The following is a 24,160-nucleotide window of genomic DNA, read 5'->3' as shown; positions in this document are numbered from 1 at the left end:
TTGTGTTTTGTTTTATACTTTATCCAATTACTTCACACTAGCAAAACCCAATTCTCAAATGTTAAAGCAACTAGTTGCCCAATGGAGAAACATAGAAATGAGAAAATAAGTAATATAAAAAAAACTTGGTAAAAGAGAAACGAGGTCAGAGGAAACTCTCTTGTATTTGTCAATTGTTCAAGAGGTCAAGGGTCACCATACCCTGACATTTCACAGTGGCTACTTCAGAGACTCCAACTCTCCCGCCTTCGACAGGAGATCTCCTGCCGAAAGCCCATTTTTGCAAAATCTCCTGTTTTCCCACTTGAGATTTAATTTCTCCCGCTTGAAATGATTTCTTACTTAGTGTCATTGTATGTTGAAAAACAAGCCTTAGATAGTACCAGATAACATCTAGAACCCTAGAGCTGGACCCCGGCCAAAAGGAGCTTTGCGCTTCATGCACATCAAGTTGGAGTCTCCCGTTTGCTAGGGGTTTCGGGCGGGAAAATCTCCAGATCAGAAGCTGCTTGGGGTTGGAGTCTCTGCTACTTGAGCTGAACGGGCTCATATACATATGGAGTGTAGCAAGTACATGGCTATAGCATGTGAGTTCTGTATGCATCCAGCAATGCTTATTTCTATACTCTTGTTTATGCGGCTAGAGTAGGATCACAATAACATTGCTGGTAACTTTGATTAGTGATTAAGAGTTCAGTATGAAAGTGCCTGGCAAAATTCCATGATTTCTTCATAACTCAACTGATTATAAAGCAATGCAAAACAACAGTATGGGTTGATTTTTGCCACTGAGAAAAAAAACCCACAAAAACAAACAAAATATAAAAGAAAACCTTGTGAGCTGAGGCTTAAACAAAAAAAAAATATGTACTACCATCAAGTTAGGTTATCTTGATGCTATGTGATGACAATGCTTTGACATTACTGGTCTTCAAGAAATATTAAAAACCTATGAATTTATATTAAATCTTTCAACATTGCGAGTTAGTTTGGATGATGATGATAATAATGCATGTGATTATTTCTTTTCTTTGCATTTGTTTATGATACAGAGTTGGAAGGCCATGCAGCAAATATGTCAGTTGTTCACAGATACACAATCCGTACCCCATACCCAACATCACTGACCCAGTTTGGCTGCAATGATACGTATGTGGCATTACCGTTCAACAAATCATCCATCGGGGTGTGGAGCCTTCAGAGTTTACAGTCAAAGGTCAGAATGTAACAGCTTAATGGACGTTATTTCATACACTATACACAGCAATAGGCTTAAAATCTAGTAATAATCCAAGGTAGTCACTTTTTACAATCTTGGCTTAGGGGTCATGCCTGAAATTCTAACCTTATATGATGAATGAAGTAAAACATTTTTTTTTTCATCTCTTTGTTATTTGTCTTATAAACAGGTTGGCCCATCATGGTCATACACTATTTTCCTCTGGAGACCATATATTACAATATGACATAAGTAAGAGACATTGATACCGCATCATATAGCTTAAGATTTGAAATACACAACAAAGACACAATCCAGATGGTCAGCATTACAAAACTGCTGCGTACTTACTTACACCCTATGCAGCCTTTGCTTATTTACTTGCAGGTATGTTATTTCTTGACGTACCAGCACTTGCTATCCAAAATTTGGAGGTGAATGTTTTAGTTGGGGCCTCATTACTTGATAAAGTACTCTATTCCATTCTGTTGTTGCTATGTATGGAAAAGACATTCTTCCTAAGTTTTGATGCATCTTTTTGGATTATAAGATTGCAAATGAAAACTGCTTCATGTGGAAGGTTTTATTGTGACCGCCCTATCTATTAAGATACCTTAGACATTCATGTACTGACAGACAGACCAGGACCAAGTTTCAAGATTTCCTAGATATTGTTTAATGAATCCTAACATGAAAATACAATCAGTTGTGGTGAAAGGCTTAAAAAACAACAACTAAAAACATATGAGCAAAAAAGATCACAGGTAGGTCAGACAGATTCATAAGTGATAGATGTCAAATCTTTTGGTGAGATGAGATGGTCATTCTTTCATTCCTCCACATTCTTGACAAACTAGACAGTCTATCTTGGTGCTCAGTATTCCTGGGCCACCATATTCCATGGAGTAAAATGTTCAATTTTTTTTTTTTTTTTTTTTTTAAACATGTATTTGCAGCCCCTAGAATTGGTAGCACACAAGAAAAAAGTATCAGCAATTGCATTTGGCAAACAGCACAACCCCACTCTCCTCTGCACTGCAGGATCTGACTACATCATTGTTTGGAATGTTGAACAAGCGAGGGCAACATATGAGACTGGTAAGTCAGAGTTAAGAGGAGGAGCAGTTACATCTTTGTCTTTGGAATTCTTCATTTCACCCTTTCCTCAACTGCTGCTCACACTAACGCACTGTTGTTGAGCAACATAAACGAAAGCACTCTTGTTTCTCCCAAACGTGTCAGATGCCTGAACAGAGCTCTGACATCTGACATGGCAAATGGCATCTGAAGCAGCTATGGCAAGGTTGTTACCAGTATGTACAACCCATTGGCAAGTTATGTCGTTTAAGCTGGAGTGAAGTGCCATATAGTTATGAAGCTTACTGTATAACTCATTGCTTAGTTAATCCCGGCAAGTCAAAATCATAAAAATGCCTAATCTGTGAAAATATAGTCAAATTTAGCGGAAAAAAACAAAATATTTCACATTTCAAATACCCCCTGTCTTAATCAAGGTTTAGGAATTTTTTCAATAAAAAATGATGTTTTCAGGTTGCCCGTCCTTCCGTCCGTCCATCCATGATCAATTTTGTGGACAGCCTAACTGAGGTATCCTAATGAACTTGGCATGTATGAGTGGCCAAAGTTGTGCCTATCAACTTTTGGGTGCACATGCTCAAGGTTAAAGGTCAAGGTCAAATGCTCAAAATTTCATTATTTCCCCCATATCTATACAATGCCTGAAAGTATTTTCTTGAAACTTTGTGTATACATGTACTACCAAATGATACATGTTGAATTTGTCTAGCTGCAAATAGATGATATACATGTGTAAAATATCTGTATGTATATTTATCATATGCAGTGCATTTTTTGTTTCAACTGTAGGTCAACAGATCAGAGGGGTTATAGTGGGAACCAGCTACCAGGAGCCACAGTACCTGAGCTTCAGTGCAGATGACAGTTTACTTGCTGTCTGTGTGGAGAATGATGTCTTGGTCCTTGATGCCAAGGTAATATGAGATTTTGGCAGTGTCATCTCTTTGGTCTTTGACCAAAGAAAATTCTCATAACTCATAACTCTACATGAATATCTGTGATGGCTTGAAATGTAGTCATAATGTGCATACCCCATTTTTTCACCGTTAAAACATATATTTCTAATATTCTTGTTATTTTGCGGTCATTACCTGACAAAACCTATTACCTGGGTCCATTGGCAAAGGATGGCTCAGGTGATGCACAGGAAGGTCCTTCTGTAGAACTGCTCTGAATAGAGATATTTGACTTATTTTTTATCCATACATATATATATACACCATTGTGTATGATTTACATAACATGCTGACAAATATGGCGGCCCCTACCCTACAGATAAAGCAGACTAGCTAGTAGTCATTGCACCTAACTTTTTTCATCAGTTGAAGTTTCATGTAAATGCACAACATGCATATATGTATATTTAAGTCGTTGACTGTAGTGTCTTTGATATCTTGGAATGTGAGAGCCAGGGACACAAAATATGTGCATATATGTTTTGTCAGGGTCAAGGAATGCGATTGCATACCATGCATTCTTTTGTTACAATGAGTTATTCCTAGAATACATACTCCATCCATAATGCAATGAAGTTACACAAGAACAAAAAGTACTACACACTCTCTCTGTATTGCAGTGTAGGTCAATAGAAAAGATGGATAGATGGATGCATGGATAGATAGATAGATAGATAGATAGATAGATAGATAGATAGATAGATAAGAAGAAAAATGGTGTATGTTATCTGTTTTTGTAACTTCCCTCTGTAGGTGGGTTAGATTTGCTTTCATTGAATAGATAGATAGAATAGGCACTGTCATAGATTCTTGCCTTGTCATATTTTCTTTGCTATAGGAGGAGAGGCTGGACACAAGACTAGAGGGTCATTCAGGTCAGGTGATGTGTGCGGAGTTCTGTGTCCATTCACCCGATATGGTCATCTCTGCCTCAGAAGACAGGACATTCAAAGTGAGAGCAGTGGATGGCAATAATGCCAGTAACCTTGACCCTACTATGGTATTTTTTAAAACAAGGCGAGGAAGGCATCATTTTCTGAACCAGTTAATCAAGTGCTATCACCTGTCAAAGTCACTAAGCCAACCCCAAGTCTTTTGAAATCCATGTTTACTACATTTGCCATCTGTCGTTTTGATTGATGAAGTTCCAATGACTTGTGCAAGAGATTGATATACACATTATCAAAGTTACATTTTATAAATGGGAATTACAACTGAAATTTTGCCTGTTGTGAATTGAAGTGTGTATGGGGAACTGGATATTCATTAGCTTCAATATTCTTGCTATCATATCAGTCAATTAAATTTTCCCTTCAACTACCATTTGTAGCTTTTAAAAATTATTTTGTTGAAATTTTTATTGAATGTTGAAGACAATTAAATTACAATCATTGAAATAATCACTGTTTGGAAATTGTGTCTGAAAATTATAGTCTCTCATTCTTGTCTTGTGCATTGTAATAACTCATTTTTGAGCTAATATTGATTATAAATCATATACTTAGATTTCCATTATCACAGGGAAATCTGTTGCCCTTGTACATGTACATATCTGTTTCTATTGTTTTACAATTTTGTGTTTCAGATCACAAATTTTACAAGTGTTTTGAAACTAGTACTGTTATTACTTTCATTTTATAGATAATCAGCAGGGGGTTCTACAAGTTACAATTTGTTTGTTTGTTTGTTGTTGTTGTTGTTTGTTTTTTTATTGGTAGGAGGCAAGTCTCAGTGCTCATGTTCATGCAGTAAACTGTTTGTTACTGTATGAAGTATAATTTGTGCAGTATGAAGAAATTTCTATTTCATTTCTGAATGCAGGTATGGGACATCGCAAACCAGTGTCTTATATATCAGTCAAGTATTGTGTCTGGTAAGATTTCAGAAAAACCTTTCCATTCTTAGTACGACCTCAATTTCATCAAGATTGGTATAAATATGAGAGGATAAATCACTTGTTAGATTTAGAGCAGTATTGTCGGTGGTTTATACTCCAGGTACAAGTTCAAATTTCATCAATTTTCTTGTGTATAGTATAACTTGAGATGCATTTGACGCCATTTAAATTTAATAGAATGTAACAAGGCATGTTGTGGAAAGGATATAAGATTTGTGGCAGAACATGGTATGGTGGTGTTTTGAGTGGGATGGGGGTATATACTAGTAAAGTGGTAGAAAAACATCCGCCAACATTCTAATGTTTTATTTTTCTAGCTATATGAATGGACACAATTTTCCTATGTCACTTTGGATTAATGCAGCCTTGCATGAAAATGATGAAATGATATCAGTGAGATAAAATGCTTTTCACAAGTTTCATACATGGAATATGTATTCTGTGAGAGAGTATCTTGGAATATTTCACTGAACTGAACCCATGATTGCTGGAACTACTTTGCAGTCATAACCTAATCCTGACTCATTAGTCTTGTTAAAAACATGCTTGTAATAACGTTTTCAGCGTAGCTGATTCGCAATTGCAACATTTTAGAACCATTTCAAATGTTTCACTTGGATTACATGCTGGTACATGATATCAAGGAGGATGCATGTGAAGCATTAGGTGCATTTTCAGTCCAGCGTATAACACATGTGAATCAATGTGTTAACATCTTGGATATCACTGACCAAGACTATTGTTAATCCTACCATGAGAGAGATTTTGTATAAAAGATTCTGAGGCAAGAATTTCTGTACTGCCAGTACATGGACTGTCCGGTGTTATTCCAGAGCCTTAAAATGAACAAAATTTTGTGCTGTAAATAAAGTATTTGGTTCATTTGTCTTTTTTCTTTAACCTCACAGCCTCCCCCTTTCTGTGTCTTGCTGTGGATCCAATACATCAATGTGTTGCTCTGGGAACCACGGATGGACAGGTGATTTATAGTCACAACCCATCAGCAGATTATTAAGCTGAGTGGACAACAAAATATACCGGTAGTGCATGTAATTGGAATCAAACTGAAATCAAATTGTGTAAAACAGAAGCGATAAAAGTATAGAGTGTGATGTAGGGCTACAAATGTAAGTAATTTTGGATGGAGCTGAGTTGTTGACTAAGATCATGATATTGCCAGAGCAACACAGTGACGAACGATATCCTTAACATGTTAAAAGATTCTCAATGTGGCATAGTACTGCCTATGGCAAGGTGCCATGAGTCAAACCATGAACTTTTATTTCTACTTGCAATCAATATTTATGTGAAATTATGTGGCAAAAGACAATCTAATCCATCATTTGAACGGCTGGTATAGTTTTGGTTGAGGTAGGAATTCAGGTTTTAACTTTTTGTGTGATAATTAGAAACCACTTAAATGAAATATCACAGAGCATACAATTCTACGAGGAATTAAAAGTTTATTTGATGAAAATCAGTTTTGAAATGGCTGAGATATCCAGAAACAAAGCAAAACAAAGTGGTCCTAATAAAAGGTGGGACCCAAGGAAAGTATCCCCTAACAGCCAAGCAGCAGTTTGGGATGTAATGTGGGATTACTAAAGCTTCATGCTGATTATGTCACGCAGAGATTTTAAAGATCTTGTACTTTCTTGTTCATTCCAGCTCAGGATATATGACTTAGAGGAAGGAAAGGGCTTCCGTTGTCTCCACCACATCGACATCGCAAAACATGTCAGAAAGCAAACCGTGCTGAAGACTGAACAGAGTGCCACTTCTCAAGGTACTGTGTGTAAATGTGAGCCATCTTTAAATGACGTACTGCCCAGATTGTTTGAGCCAAATAAGCTTTGTTGTCTGTGTGTCATGCTTGGTCACAATCTCAATTTTCATCATATTAATGAGCACTATTTTTTGCTGTATTAAATCTCTTCTTTTTAGATTCTTCTATTAAACACCTCTGAATTTACCTCACCTGACGTTGTTGTGCATTATGCAAGTGTATTGCCTTTTATGGTCATCATTACCTTGAATCATATTATGAAATGACATATATGTTTCTCAGTGAAATGTGAGGTACGTATAGAATGCAGCCACTTGGTAATAATGGCAAGTCATTCACATAAGTTTGATATGATTATTAGGCTGAGGTCACTATTTAGAGGTCACGGTCTGTAATTACGGTATGTATGAAAATAAACTATGAAGATCTTAAAAGAAAAAAAATTCACCTTTCAGATGTTGAAGCTTATCGCTCTTTTGATTGAGATGAGAAATTGAATGTCAGTAAAGTATTTTCTAAACTCAACTGTCAAAGGAGAAATATAGAGAAGTGCCAGTCAGGCAGGTCCCAATAAGTGGATTAAAATGAAGGAAAAGCAAAAGCAAATATATCACCAAAATTATGGGTAGAGCTTTCAACACTTTCCCTAGCAGGTGCTGATTTTTTTTTTATATTCATGAATAATCCTCTCATCTTTTTACTGAAAAACAATCTTTTCGGTTCATACATGAAGACTTTGCATGATGAGAATTTTAAGTATCAACAGTCTCCGCCTGGTTTCTATTTACTTTCTACCCATAAAGGCCCAGCCACCATCAGCAGTCGCCCGTCATGGCAGACTCAAAGCAACAACAACAGCTCTTCCTCTCCCCCGGATGAAGTCGAGGACGAAGACGTCCAGTCGGAATCGGGGGAGAGTATACTGGGCGTGGCTTTCTCCCAACCTGCGATGATTCCCTCAATGCTACCTGGTGGGGCCAGAGGGAAGAGGGAGGAGCATCGCAGTGTGCCCAGCTTTCTCTTACCAGACACTTCACTTGTAGAGTAAGCTATGTAGGAGATCCAACATCATCTTTAGACTAGCTGTCTCAGGCAATTATGATTCTAATTTGATAAGAAAGGTTAATAAACAAAGTAGTGAACATAATGTGGTACCAACGATTGTACATTTGTAGAACTATTTATGCACACGTGCATCTGACACAAAGACTGTGCATGTAGGGAAAGAGTATGGGGGTATCCAGAACAGAAATAGTGCAGGCAAGACGTACTTTGTATCTATATCTTTTTGGGGAAAGAGAGGAATTATTCACGGGGTAGTTTATACTTCATTTGCTTTGTTTAACTATATAGCGAACAACATACACATTATGAGGAACACAGATGTTGCAACTGAATTTGCCTTACAGCTCAAATTATTGTCAATACCACCAAGGTTCGTCTTCCTATTACAACAGAAGTATATCTACATCTTTGCTCTGTTTATCTCAATATAGCAAACACCATACACACAAGGAACGGCACTCATGTTGCAACTGTGAATTTGCCTTACAGCTCAAATGATTGTCAATCTTACCAGGGATCTTCCTATCACGGCAGAAGTAGGATGCATGAGCAATCGGTGGAAAATGTTCTTAAGTTTATCGACATTCTATTTTTATGTCAAATAGCTAAAGGGGGCTGTCTGATCCGACATTCTGAAGAGCTTGATGATTGCAAGAGTGGGAAAAAAACTGAGAGACAAACTCTTTTATAATATTTGTAAAGGCAAAGTTGTGTCTACCATCTTCCATTTAACAGTGAGTTGCAAGAGAGCTCATCCCACTTGTTGGTAGGCACACCAGGGGCCTTACTCCAGCTTAATGCTTCCAGCTGCACCGTTGAACAATATATAGACTTTCAAGGTAAGTAGGTTTTGTATTTTTCATCACGTAATATTTGGGGCAAGGATTGGCATAATGCTCTTTTCAACAGCAAAGAAATGTTTGAATCTTTATGTTGGTAACATTTAGAAAAAAATAACAATATTGTTAATATGTTAATGATGGATTCAAATCAGAATAATGCAAAGATAGAGATTGAAATGTAAGGTAGTGGTAATTTTAAATTGAAGACCTCAAGGGAAATGTAACCAGCTATTGCATGTTTGGTGAAGTTGCGCTAGTAGCTGCATGCAAGGACCTAACCTCTCCACATGAAGTTTGGTCTGCTGCAAAACCTCGTGGAATGAACTACCTCCACTGTTATAAACTAATTCAATAGGTAGTAAAGAGAAAATATCCAGGGTCAGTCAAGCAATGTCCAATTCTATATCATATCTCCTAGATGATATACGGTCTGACGAGCACATAGACCAGGAGAGCAAGCAGATTGGAGTGGCTGGGAACTATGCATTTTCACCAAGCCCTACACCATCACAGGTAGTTTACATACAGCGGTGCTTTCTCATGTTTATTATCACTGTTGTTTTCTATATCAAACTTATTACAACTGCCAGTGACAAAGTGACACGCAGAATCACACTCAATAATATCTTCTTTTTTTTTTGGGGGGGGGGGGGATGACTATGAGTCTCTTTTGATATGATTTTTGTCTAAGTAAAAAAATGTAAGGCCCCTTCATATTAGCATAAAGCCTCTTTCATGAAGTCATGTTACAGTTAATGATGGTTACAGCAAGTTGATTTGAATTGACAATTTCTTTTCACTTTTCAAACACCCAAACTTTGATGTGCTTCAATGAGCTCCGTATGTATTGAGAAAGTAAAGATTACGACACTGCTTGTGTTCATTGTAATAACACATTGTCAGAGACTCCAACTCTCCCGTTTTTGACGGGAGATCTCCCGCCGAAAACCCATTTTTGCAAAATCTCCCGTCCTCCCGTTTGAGATTTAATTTCTCCCGCCCTGGCTCAATGTCTCCCGTTTGAGAGGATTTCTTACTTATTGCTATTGTATGTTGAAAAAATAAGCCTTAGATAGCACCAGAGAGCATCTAGAACCCTGGGAACTTCGCACACATAAACTTGGGTCTCCCGTTTGCTAGGGGTTTCAGGCGGGAGAATCTCCAGATCAGAAGGTGCTTGGGGTTGGAGTCTCTGCATTGTTCTCGCAGTAAAACTGTCATTATGATGATGGGAATGTCATATTCATGTGTCAAATGTCATTCACATTTCAGATGATATGCCTGGTGGGTGGCCTCTTTCACAACTCTGTCAATATTCTGAATGTTTCATGTAAAGACAGCAGGAAAGTTCATTCCAGTGGCGACACCGATGGTAACCTGGCCAAACACATGGATGCTTCACTCGCCATATCTGCTGCCTCGGCAGTCACTGATGGGGAAAACAAAGCAGTCATTTCCATTGTCCCAGAGTAAGAGGATATTATTGAATGGGTAGCGAGAATCCTGCGATCTGATTGGTCGAGAGCTATGTGTTGATTTTTACTGGCCGCATGCTGAGCCACAGTGGTAAACATGTTATCACGCACTTGTAGCAAGAGTACGCATACTTGTAACAAAGGTTCGCGCACTAAGCAAGCGTTCGCGCACTCAGTACGAGACGCCTATTGGCTAAAACAACCATGCATCAGTTTTTACTGATGCACGGTTGGCCATGCATCCAGTAAAAACTAATGCACGGTTGGCCATGCGTCCAGTAAAACCTGATGCATGCTCGTTTACGGCAAGCCAAAAGGAAATGCATCCAGTAATGTTGTCATCGGGTAACACGATAGAAAAATGGGTTTTTGGCAAGAAAATTACCCACTCTATAAATCAGATGACGCACATGTCTTTTCGTGCGTCAGTCGGAATATAGTGTGCATGCGGTAACTATGGAATTTAGCCTAAACCCACTCGGCTTCGCCTCGTGGGTTAAGCATTCCATAGTTACTTTATGCACACAATTCCGACTGACGCACTCAGACCTGTGCGTCATTTGTATACTAATCGATCCCCCCCCCCTTGATGTTGTTTATTCTGTACCAATAAATGTTTCAATGATGTATGTTATATCACTTTAGCTACGTAAGTGTCAGATATAGAACCAATACAACCACAAATTCACATTTTAGAGTAAGTCAGGTAAATTGCATTGTCTCTGTGTATGTCAGTCAATGATATTGAAAGTTTTAAAGATTTGTTCATGATTTTTGATTTGGTGTAAAGTAGAATGTATAATATAGCATGAGAAATTTAGTAATGCAGTCACAGTCCTGAAGCTCTTGAATTGCGCAAATTTCCATTCTTGTAGGTAGTGTATAAACTATAAGCAAAAATGCTCTGAACCGCTATAATAGTCATTAAAGTTACAAATCTTATAGTAAAAACCTCACTCCTAATTGCTATATGCCTCACAAATTCATAAAGCACTCCTCTGACAGAGCATTCATTGCTGCGTGCTGAAATGGTGCCAAAGTCGAGCCAACAGCCAGCATCTCTGTCAGCCAACAAGAGCAGGAAACCAAGGTCAGCTGGGGCCAAAGGTCATGAGAGGTCAAAGGGAATCAAGGACCAACCTCTCACCTTCAAGTCTAAAGTCCACTCCTCTGGCTATTCAGCTGCACCAAGGTGAGAAAATTTGGTCATTTTCGCAAATATTAGCTTATCTCATGAGCTTGAGACTTGTGGGACTTTTTCGCTTGGTGTCAGTTCACTTGTAAAGTCTGTCATTTGACTGCCTTGTAAATAATTGTGTGTTATCAGACTAACTACCGCAAGACCAGCCAATGAAGTAGAAAATGATCATGTCACAATGTAATTGTTTGTCCACAGTTCAATTAATATTTTAATTCTTTTACATGTCAAGATGAAGGAAGCAAAATTTTTGACCAATGAGACCACAACATAACCAAAATAAAACGGTATGAAGTTGTGGTACTGTGTGAAATAGCTGTCACACACAAATATGCTTTTGATGGTATCTTAATTACTTCTTCTTCTTTCTTTCTCTTTTGAAGATTCCCTCTGCAAGAGTACTAACCATGCATCACATATTGCAAGATTCTTGTAAGAAATGCTCCTCTCTCTGTCCACAATTTTTAACTCGTTTCAGGACCAAGATGTTTTCTCCCCAAACCAAGCAGCCTGCAGCAGGAAAACTGGGCAGCAACAAGTCCAAAACAGCAGGATCAGGTCCTGGAATGAGGTATTCATATGGAGTAATCTCAAACTAATTACAAGATCGGTTTGTTCTTTTCACTTTAGAAGAAACTGTTAAGGTTCTTTGAAATTAGAAAGAAAAACACAATCCAATTCCCCACTTCCAATTTGCTTGCTTATAATCACATTTGCTATACTAGGGGAACTTGATGCTACCTCTGAAGGCATAAGTTTCCCCAACGCAAAATTATGTTAAATGAAAGCTGTTATTGTAAATGCTGTAGATAGTTGAAGATTATTGCGGGACTGGGAAACTAACAGAAATTTATGATTTACAACATATGACATCCACTGGCCCATTCCAAAAATCCCTGCATTATGCTCATCCACAGCACTCCCAATGTTTGCATATAACATACAAATCAACCCTTACAAAATGTTTAGTCTTTAATTCTTGACTGGACTGTATGAGTGACTGCAGGCAGTATCTACAATTGTACACTGACTATGTTGGCTATGTACATGTAGTTGGACAGCAAAGTGATAACTTTATGTAGTAGTTTCATGTCTGTTACCAAGTTCAGTATTAAACTTAATACACAGTGTTATGTGCCCCCTCATATTAGATTTTTGTTTCTGTGTTTATTCCACTTCAAAGCTCAATGTTACGAGAGTATCCGCGTGATGCTGAGCCTCCTGAGACCCTCCGGACCAAACTAGTGGTTAGTGAGCAGGGTTCTCCCATCAACTCTATCCAGTTCTCAGGTCAGAGGAAATGATTTATCTGATTTTATTCTCTTTCTTCCCTATCTTCTCAGCAGGAGCCAAAATCATGTAATTTTTTTTTGTCCCATAGTTATTTTTTCATGATCATAAAGATAAAAAAATGAAAAATAGGGGAAAATATCAAAATTGGGTTTAAATTTTGAAAATGTAGGTAAAGTATTTATGCTGTTGTATGCCTTTTTGTAAACGTATGTTTTATCTAACATTGTGTTTGTGTCATGTAGCCATGAAAAAATGTAATGTTGCAAAATAATTTTCTTTTGTTTAAAGTAGTGTTTCACTATTGCACTTTATGAGTTATTTCTCTGTCAGATTGCTGTCAAGAGAGTATTCACCATTCATTGTAAATTGTTCCTGAAGTGTATTTAATGCTAGAAAAAGACAACTTATTGATTTCAGTGAATAGATACATAGATAGAAACAGTAGATAGACAGACAGATATAAACTAAATGAATAGATGGACAGATAAGACATATAGTAGGCATGTCAACAATGGATATGTAGTAATACAAAAGAAAAAGTAACTACAGCAAACTATATTTGTGCACTCCAAGACACATTTGATTTCTCTGAAATTTATTTGAAAGAATTGTCTACCTCTGACATATATTTATGAGATATCTAAATATTTGACTCTCATGTGCATGATATTCTCCCAGATGATGGCCAAAGTCTCGTTTGTGGCATGGCCGACAGATCAGCACAGCTCTTCAAGATGCCACTGACGGGCAAAGGAGCAGCATTTTCAGGTAACCACATACAGGGAGTCATTAAACTTTATGGTGCTGTGAGTTGTCATCATTTTCAGCAGATAGTTGACCCATCAATTTTCTTTGGAAATTTGCAGAAGTGATCATCTTGTCATCATTATATCAGCACCTCTGCATTGATCTGTATATCTTATACTGGAGATTCGAGGAAGATTAGGTGGAAATTGTAAAATGCTTCATATCTGCTGAAAATCAGAAATAATTGTTTGAAAAATTGCCAATTCAGGAATACGGTAACTCAGCGAATTGAGCATAAGACCAATACTGATCATATTCTGTCTCATAAAGATACTCATGCTTGATTTAAAGCATTGATTTAATAGCAGATCGAGCGTAACTTTTTTGAATCGCATCAAATGTAAGATCAGTCTTGCGATCAGTCTTTATGAAACAGGCCCCAGAGCTTCAATGGAAAAATTCTTTTGCTTTACCCTGGAAAACGCTAGGTAAATTTCTTCAATTTTGTGTTTATACATTTTCTGCTAAACCTGGAATTTATGCAAAGATGTTGATGCCTCAAATGTGAAATGTGAAAGAGTCGTTTCCCACAACACATCAACTACACAAAAAAAAAAATGACAAACAAACTTTGCTAAACGAAACCAGAGTTCTAATGTATCCCTTGATGATCTACATGTAAGTATGTTATGATGAGAGATCAATCTCAGTGATTTGACAGAGGTGCTGATGCAGATATGTTTTTCGTTTCGACACTCTCTTATGTCTGTATAAAGGTCATAACGGAGCGGTCAAGAGTGCCCGCTGGAGTCACAGTGGTCAGTGGGTTATTACAGCCTCAGTAGACAGAACGGCCAAAGTCTGGACCAGAGGAATGTCTGAGCCTGTCATGACCTTGGACAGGGTCACACACAACTTTACAGCAGACAAAGAAAAGCCAGCTACAATGGATAAGGTAAGATTAATGTTCCTTATCTCATTTTTTGTAATAACAACAAAAAATATTTATTGCTTTAGTTATTTCTGTGTGAAGTAAAGCAAGTCAAGCATGTCATGTAAGTCCTCTTCATATATCTAGTTTCCCAATTGCAACCAAACCTTTAGTGGCGTGAACATTTATTTCATAATAAAATGCCTACTACTTGCATAAAACATATAATAGCTACTTCGTAGGCCACCTGCTAGACCATTTGACATATATTCAGTCAACACTCCAAGTTAGGCTGGTACATTAAATGACAGCAGCATCATGTCTTTTTTGTAACAGGAAATGAAATTAGGAGGTGTAACTTTGATGATTTCATGTTGACTATCAATAATTTTAAAACATTTGTTTCCAAAGACGGTGGATTTACTCATAATTGTCTTCAGGATTATCGTCAGAATTTTTCAAAATTATTTGTAAAATTATTACATTATTGCAAAACTGTATCACTTGTGTCTTATGCATTCTAGTGTTCATTTCTGTGACAATGACTCCTTTTCTTCAGATTTAGTGCTGCAGATATTTCATTCTCAACCAAGAACAAAACATTTGCATTTCCTTGAATTTGTATTAGAAAGCAACTTCTTGTCTTTTAGAAGTATCATTGCAAAGTATTTGTAATACTTATTATAGCTCATCTACTTGTCTTATGTTAATGATATTGAGTTTACAGAAGTGTAAATGTTCAGACTATTTCTTTCACTGTGTACCACTCTAGAGCAATGCACAATATGGGAAAGAGATCCACCATGCACAGTTCTGCTACGTGGATCGTTTCATTCTCTTGACATCAGGCGACTCCCTCTTCCTCTACAAGTATCATCTTGACACCAAGGTCGATGACATAAAGAGGTGAGAACTTCGGTCTCGTGTGTTTCATGTTTGATTACACCTTGCTGCATATTGTACAGCCCATATATATCATAAGTCCAATCTCTCTGCAACAGGCCACAAATTTAAACCTGTAATAGCATGAACACATGTGTTAGTCTCATTCATTCTCGCACTGTGAATTCCCACTATTTTTTAATTACTTTCTTTAATGGCAATATGTGCTTTTTATAATGGTTCTGAGTCACCATGACGTTTAAGGCATAAATGCATCTGGCATCGATATTAATTATGAATGCCACAAATGCATAAAAAATACACAGCTATGTATATTCTTTAGAAAAGTATGATTTTTGTCATTTCTAATGTGTCCCATGAAATAAACAAATTCTCTGTCAAACAGTCATTTTATGTGTTAGATCAGCTTTGAATCCACATAGTTTTGCAAAATCAATGATAGTAGTCTCATCTATTTTTGTAGAAGTAATTTCTGCTGTATGTCATCAAAGACCAGAAACTAGTTTTGTCACATCAATTACAACCAGAAGCAAATGCATAATTTAATCATGTATATTCAAAGTCTGTGATCCATTTCATCTTGCTCAACACAGCCAGGGGCAAGCGCATCCATTTTCAAGTAAGAAAACAAATTACTGAAGTGATTATTGAAAGGCAGTACTATGTATGATATCTTTTATTTCCTTTGTTTGAAAATAACTGTGAATTCCGCATTTCTGTGTTTGTAGATATCAAAGTCATTCTCGTTACAAGCTTGTCAAGAAATTCCAGTTACAAAAGGCCCAGCAGATTACATCAGTGTCAGCCATCAATGCCTTCAACTCATGTATCCTTTTCTTTCAAACTCAAGCACGACTGCTTCATTTGATTTTGTCTGAAGGCATTCATTACAGTTGTATTTTTTGGTATGATTTGTGAAAAAAGTTTTTTGTTTGGTTGTTTGTTTGTTTGTTTGCTTTTAATTGAATGTGACAGCAATGATTACTATTTTTTGAAAAATGTGGTACTCCCTTTTGGGTGAGATTATGCTTTGTCTTCTAAAGTAGGTACTGACATTTTGTTTTGTTTTTTACTCTTTTACAAGATGTAGTCATACCAAGCATTTTAGAACTTAAAAATCATATCCATTTTGGAATTGTATCCAATTTCTAATGAAAGAATTTTTAAAAGTTGCCATAGCTAATATGAAATATATCTAAAAGCATCCATACTTTATACTTCATGAAATCCATATTTTCATATTCTTTATGAAACCAATTTCTGTATTTGATAAAATCTATATTTCAATTTAAACTTAATCATTCTTGTTGTATTTGATGTTATTTGTGTTACATATTTATGAAATGCATATACATCATGAGAGCAGTGTATCAACTGGTGTGACAGAGATACTTGATCCAATGAGTGTTACTGATCTGTTCAGATAGGAGCTTTGTTAGGCAAGAGTACACACTCCAATATTTATATAATATTGGATGGCCTAGAGATTAATACAAGGAAATATTGGACGAGCTATGCACAAATATTGGACGAGTCGAAGACGAGTCCAATATTATGCTTAGCGAGTCCAATATTTCCTTGTATTACCCGAAAATAGGACATCCAATATTATCATTATTATCCTACAGAGGATTTTAGCAAAGAATGTTTTCACTTAGGCCTACCCTTTCTGTCTCTGAGTGCTGTATGGTCTCCTACTGTACTTGATCCTGACATGGGGTATGGTACATGTACACTCTTCAGTGCAAGTTAATCCACTTCAGTCTTTGATAAAACAGTGATCTATGTATCCAAGGTAGCCGTCATGTTACTGTTAGGCCGAGATCTAGCTAATTTAGACCAGAATTAGATGTATTTGTATCTGAGATCTGAGAAACAATTCACGTCACATCTACCGTAGATCGTGAAAGATCGAATTAGGCTACTACCACTAGTACTGTAGTCCTACTGTACGTAGTAACACATAACGTACATGTACAGTAACTGTAATATGTATATCGCGCATGCAAATGCAAGCGGCGGCCGGCTACATGTATTAGTATTTTGTATATCGCGCGCGGGCTATCTAGCAGTAGCGCTGAGCAGAGCTGATCAATCGTCGCCTGCGTGCACAAAAAAAAAATGCAACTTGTTTTCATCAAACCTAAATTTAATTTCCTGTTATGAAAGTGATATTTTGAAAAATTGTATGAAAAACAATTTCAACTAATTGATATATGAAATTTGTTTGTATAAACACAGAAATTTAGAAGAAACGATATTTTTAGTTAATTCGTGATTGACCAATCACAGACGTTTTTACTTCATATTTCAGGTCATCTCGTATATATTTCAACCAATCACAGTGCAGTTTATAAAGACTTTGGGGAATCCCCCTCTTGCCGTCCAATATTTAAAATATTGGTCGCCTCGGCAAAAAATATTGGTCGGGTTCAACAAACTTTCTAAGTGGGTCGCAGGTTATGAGGTGCGTCGACAAAATAACACTTGTAGTTGGGCTCTAAAAATCCTCTGTATGGATAATAATATACATGAATTATCTTCAACCTACAGTCCTACATTTTGCATTGCATGTTATCACCCTGTAGCATAGGGTGTTGCAAATCCCTGCAGTCATGTGTGCTGTGCATGATTTATATGTTATTCTCTGTCTGGATACTTTCACTTGACTTTCACTCGACCTTCATCAGACATTGTACTGTGCGCTGGTTCAGACAAGTCTCTGGAAGTCGTTGACCTCAATGTGGGAAATATGGTTGCACACATACCCGAGGTGCACTCCCGGGCGGTGCATGCCATAGCTCAGAATCAGGTAAGAAGAAGAGAGTACTTGAAAAATTCTTGGAGAGCACAGATCTCCACCAAGCAGCTCATTTCCACCCATATTGTGATTTCCATTTTAAAAAAAAAAAATCACGAAAATTCCTGGAGCCAGATGGTGATCCACATCACTGCCAAAATTTGATCATCATTTCCTTGTGTCATTATCAACTTTTCCTGAAAATTTCATCCAAATGTGCACATGACTTTTTGAGTTATTATGGAAACAAATAAACAAACAAAAAAAATGCCAGCAATAACATAACATTCTTGGCAGAGGTAAAGAAGAAGAAGAAGAGAGAATTACACCAATGCACTGGAATGTTTCTCTGTTGATAAAGAGTAGCCTTTTATTTTGAAACAAACATAGCAGTGCTTTATAATCTTTATCTCACAAATTAGATTATCTGGAAATGCAAAATACAGAACCTAAACCATTCAAGGATGTTAAGATTTGCTCTGATGGTGCATTCTCTACTTTTCTGCACTTTCCTCCTGGACTCACAGGGATCTATTTATGCCAGCCACGCAGCTAGCAACTATGATCTCTTTGCCACTGCAGCTGTAACTAGTGGCATTAAGGTGTGGGACGTGAGAACTCAAAAGTAAGATATTCATCATCATCATCATCATTGTCATCATCATCATCATCATTATTATTATTATCATCTATTTGGCATGTCAACATAAAATACAAATAGAAAATCATATCACATTATATAAAGAATGAGGTGACTCTAGGTGCATACCGCTGGTTACCAGGGGAGGAAAAGGCAAACTTAATCACTGAGGCTTGAGGCCTACCTCGATGATGCTGATGCTGGAAATGAGACTAATTTCTGGTTGATGGTATTTTTCTATACGACTACATATCAAGTTATCTCTTGTGTAATTTCATGGGTCAAATGTTGGCTGCAAATGTTGTTTTTTATACCATTATTACACATTTTGTATATCTTTTTATGCAAATTTTGACCGTGCAAATATGAGTGATACATCACATGTACACCAACAGACATCCAATAATGAACCCAAATGACTGCAGCATATGTTTGATGTCTTTGTTTTCAGATGTGTGAAGCACTTTGAGGGACATATGAACAGATCCCATCACTGTGGCCTGTGCTTTAGTCCCTGTGGCAAGTACATCTCTACTGGGGCAGAGGATAGATCAGTAAGTTATGTATTCAGCTGTCTTTAGAACTACATTGTTCAATATTGTTTGAAATACAAAGCCTTAACAGCTTTTATTTGAACCCTAGAGAAAGGTACTTCTCACAGTAATCACATGATCATTCCTAAGTTGCCTTCACCAAAGGCTGACATTCCTACATCTGAGATTTTAGAAGTATGATATAGATTAATTTATCAGAACAGATCTCCTAGGCAGAGAACCTTAGATCACAGAAAGTTGTTATAATTCATGACAAATGCAGATTTCCATAATTTTGTCCCCGCCGAACGAGTTCGAGCAGGGGACTATGAAACGGGCTCCGTACGTGTGTGTGTCCGTGTGTCCGTGTGTCCGTCCGTCCGTCCGTCCGTGTGTCCGTCCGTGTGTGATCAAAATGTTCAAAATGCTACTCCTTCGCCATTTCTAACCCGATTTTGATTCTGTTTGCTTTATATGATAGCACTACATGGGAGCTCTGAAACTTCTATACAGAATTTCAGTTGTGACCTTTGACCTTGACCTTTGACCTATATTGTACATTTTGCTTCAAAATGCTACTCCTTCGCCATTTCTTACCCGATTTTGATTCCATTTGCTTTATATGATGGCACTAGGTGAGGGCTTCAAACCTTCTACACAGAATTTTGATCTTTGACCTTTGACCTTGATTTTTGACCTATATTGTACATTGCCTACAAAATGCTACTCCGCCATTTGTAACCCAATTTTGATTCCGTTTGCTTTATGTGATGGCACTAGGTGAGGGCTTCAAAACTTCTACACAGAATTTTGACCTTTGACTTCTTTGACCTTTGACCTTGATTTTTGACCTATATTGTACATTTTGCTACAAAATGCTACTCCTTCGCCATTTGTAACCCGATTTCAATTCCGTTTGCTTTGAGTGATGGCACTAGGTGAGGGCTTCAAAACTTGTACACAGAATTTTGACCTTTGACTTTTTTTACCTTTGACCTTGATTTTTGACCTGTATTGTACATTTTGCTACCAAATGCTACTCCTTCGCCATTTCTAACCCGATTTCGATTCCGTTTGCTTTATGTGATGGCACTAGGTGAGGGCTTCAAAACTTCTACACAGAATTTTGACCTTTGACTTCTTTGACCTTTGACCTTGATTTTTGACCTATATTGTACATTTTGCTACAAAATGCTACTCCTTCGCCATTTGTAACCCGATTTCAATTCCGTTTGCTTTGAGTGATGGCACTAGGTGAGGGCTTCAAAACTTGTACACAGAATTTTGACCTTTGACTTTTTTGACCTTTGACCTTGATTTTTGACCTGTATTGTACATTTTGCTACCAAATGCTACTCCTTCGCCATTTCTAACCCGATTTCGATTCCGTTTGCTTTATGTGATGGCACTAGGTGAGGGCTTCAAAACTTCTACACAGAATTTTGACCTTTGACTTCTTTGACCTTTGACCTTGATTTTTTTACCTATATTGTACATTGGCTACAAAATGCTACTCCTTCGCCATTTCTAACCCGATTTCGATTCCGTTTGCTTTATGTGATGGCACTAGGTGAGGGCTTCAAAACTTCTACATAGAATTTTGACCTTTGACTTCTTTGACCTTTGACCTTCATCTTTTTACCTATATTGTACATTTTGCTACTAAATGCTACTTCCGGCGGGGACATATATTACGCACCGCGTAATTTCTACTTTTCCTTGTTTTATAATGGGAAACATCTAAACCCTGGAATTACAAACCTTGTTTGGGACCAAAGGAAATGATAAAGATGAATGGCATTTCAGAAGGAAGCTTTTGGTCCAAGTTCAAATTAAATGGATTCAACAGTGGATGATTATTACCATTCTTAGCTTATTCCTTCTGTGTGCTCAGGGTGATTAAAAAGGCTAATATACAATGCATGTACAAGTGAATGAAGAGTCTGAGATTGAAGAGGTCCTTTTCAGGGCCAACACTTATCCAAGAGAAAAATTCACGCCATGGGCAGCCTTGCAAACATTCCAAGAACATTATTGTCACCTGTCACCTGTCATTTTGTCATTGCTTATTAGACCAGTGCAGATTTCACAAGGGATTTGATTATGGCATACAGCTACGAGTGCAGTTCATTTTCAAGGTATAGCATAAGCTGTAGATGTATGTAGATTAACTTTAGGATATCAAAGGTTCCCATGTCTTTCATATAAATTCAGAAATGTAATTAAGCATCACTTATTCAGTAGGATTTCAAGCCAATGTTTCATTTCAAAAATTGCTTCGATTGCATGTACCATGATACAGTCTGCATATGCCTAATTGTAAGCCCTTGTCATGTTGGATTTCAAGCTGCACTAAGGGCAGTTCAAGTGAGATAAACACGGTGTGATGAGGTATTGATATCTCTGTCTGTGAAGACTTCCTGTGATACATGGCATCCATCTTTTCTCATTGATTATAGGCCTATGTGTATGACATTAGAGGAGGAACATACATCAGGAAGCTGTCAGGTCATACAGAAGTTGTATCTGATGTGGCTTTTCATCCTCTTTACCCAGAGGTAAGAATAATGATACTCAAAAAAAAAAAAAAATCTGTATGTATGAAAATTTTGCATCTTTCACATGGAGCCAAGTTTCAGAAAAGTAAAATGCACACAAAAGTGTTTGCCTACACAATCTATTAAATGCTTCCAGGAATTAATGCATGCAATCATCACCCAAAATTATCTTGTGAAGAATAAGTTTTGAAGGCTTTGTACAAATTCATAGAGTTTGATATTGATAGCACTTTCCTCACTATCTTAGCAGGATATTTTTTAGGCCTAATGTGAATTTATTTCTCTCAGATAAGTCAAAAGAAGGGAACTTGCTGAGTTTAAGATGTCATTCATATTTTGCAAAGTATCCTTTTGAATAATCAGATGACTTGAGAGCCTTCATTTCTGTGATTATTATTATTATTTTTTTTTTTTTGGGGGGGGGGGATTCATTGCATTGTTCTTGTAAACTCCTCATTGAGATATTTGTTTGTGAACATCACAGAAACAAATGATTCTGGATCAAATGGAATCAGGTTCATGATGAATTAGGAATGTGGTAGCAGCAAGCTTACAAAAAGGATCAGAGCAGAAGCCGAGATTGGTTACCTTGCAACTTTTCTTTACACCTGCCAACAGATTGTAACAGCCACCCTGGATGGCAAACTGCGGCTCTACAGCGACAGATGACAGGAGCAGGATCTTGTCAATCAAGTCGCACCAAGTGAAAACTACACTAGTTCTCATTATTAAATCAGGAGGAAGAGCAAGGTGGAAAAGGAGGTGAAAGAGGAGGAGGAGAAGAGCAAGAGGAGGAGGAGGAGGAGGAGGAAAGAAGAGCAAGGAGGAGACAAAAGAGGAGGAAGAGGAAGAGTGAAGAGTGACAGGTGGAGATGGAGGAGGAAAGGAAGAGCGAGGAGCGGAAAAGAAAAGATTCTTCAATATTTGACAGATTTCTTATCTTTCATTCCATGGCACTTGTGTGAGATGAAGCCAAACAAAATGTCTGCCAGATGTCACTTGCAGTATTGTTTGTATTGTTTAAATTGTGGCAATATTGTGGCATATTGAGGGAACTTTCTGACACACAGAATGTTTGTTCTGTATTTTCATGTGATGCATGGATATAATATGCAACATGTCAATATGATAACTCTCTCAGACACACCACCATGTATCATGACTTCATTATTAATAGTATTCCAACCACACACCATGTTTCTGTAATAATCATGGAGTTTTAGACCCTCACTGATCAGCTGAATAGGGGCTGCAAAGTAACCCCACTCACAAAGTTAATGAACCAATGTGTTACCATTTGGATACAAACAAATTTGCAAGATCAGATGTCTACACTGAAACAATAATTAGAATTTCATTTTCATACATACAACCCTATTTATTATGCTAATTCTGACGTAGGCTCTGACAATGTAGAGAAATGTTTCATGTTATGCTGCATATCCATTTATTATAAGCATATCCATATGTTACTGATGCAAACATTCTGTAGTCAAACTGGGGAATGAATGTCATAGGTTTCCACCATCAACTCATCACAGATAAACTGTCGTCATTGCAACTTAATCGACTCTCTTCTGTATCGCAGAGATAGGCTGATGTATGATATCATTACCACCAAATGTGTGTCTTATGCAGATGAAAGAGTAGAACAGCGTGATCATTTGAATTCGTGTAAGTGCTAACTGGTTGCAGCTGTAAACTGCAAGACTCTATACATTGTACTGATGAAATCCTTGGTTTGATTACCTTGCATGGCCCAGCATATAGTATTATCAAAACAAAAACAAATCATGGTGCAATCTCTCACCTAATGGTTAATCTTCTGCCATTGCAGGAATAAAGACGATTTACTATATGATTGTATTTGTTTTTTACAAAACCATGAATATTCACAAGTGTTATCCCATTTAGTACAATAATGATGTCTATCTCTCAGGAAGGGCAAATGGTACAGTTGTACAAGAAAGTGAAGAAATTCTTGATACCAGCTGATTTGAGGATGCACTGCTTCATTTTGAGGTCATTTGAATTGTACACTGCTGTGTGCAGAAGACATGCATGTGATACATCTGTTACATATTCGTGATGAAATTAAATTGGCTGCCATATACAAAATATAGGAACATATGTACAGGGAACAATCAAGCACTTAGGACAAGTCCCTTCCAAAGAGTTAGGCAAGTAAGCAAGTAATATGCCTTGCCTATCTTGCCTAT

The 24,160-nt window shown here is 37.3% G+C and overlaps 1 protein-coding gene across 1 annotated transcript; it reads left to right on the top strand.

The window, feature by feature from the left end:
- The first annotated feature begins 1,075 nt into the window (after window positions 1–1,075).
- Window positions 1,076–22,610, top strand: LOC139743154 (WD repeat-containing protein 27-like). The gene is made up of 23 exons (XM_071653664.1): window positions 1,076–1,216; window positions 2,176–2,317; window positions 3,107–3,231; window positions 4,112–4,225; window positions 5,095–5,146; window positions 6,079–6,149; window positions 6,839–6,956; window positions 7,760–8,000; window positions 8,757–8,860; window positions 9,282–9,376; window positions 10,136–10,332; window positions 11,330–11,530; window positions 12,015–12,107; window positions 12,720–12,826; window positions 13,508–13,597; window positions 14,353–14,531; window positions 15,280–15,413; window positions 16,139–16,236; window positions 18,101–18,222; window positions 18,738–18,835; window positions 19,302–19,404; window positions 21,843–21,941; window positions 22,560–22,610. Exons 1-23 carry the CDS (start codon window positions 1,076–1,078, stop codon window positions 22,608–22,610), a joined length of 2,775 nt encoding a protein of 924 aa, XP_071509765.1.
- The last annotated feature ends 1,550 nt before the right edge of the window (window positions 22,611–24,160 follow it).

The sequence above is a fragment of the Diadema antillarum genome, unplaced genomic scaffold (genome assembly GCF_040938485.1).
Source record: "Diadema antillarum isolate AM-2024a unplaced genomic scaffold, OU_Dant_1.0 seq00001051_RagTag, whole genome shotgun sequence".
NCBI lineage: Eukaryota > Metazoa > Echinodermata > Echinoidea > Diadematoida > Diadematidae > Diadema > Diadema antillarum.
This window is presented reverse-complemented; position numbering and strand designations above follow the sequence as displayed.

Coding starts and splice junctions, on each gene's coding strand:
- LOC139743154 (XM_071653664.1), top strand. CDS start 1,076: ATGTCAGTTGTTCACAGATACACAATCCGTACCCCATACCCAACATCA. Junction 6,150..6,838: donor TGGGAACCACGGATGGACAG/GTGATTTATAGT, acceptor TGTTCATTCCAG/CTCAGGATATATGACTTAGA. Junction 11,531..12,014: donor GGCTATTCAGCTGCACCAAG/GTGAGAAAATTT, acceptor AACTCGTTTCAG/GACCAAGATGTTTTCTCCCC.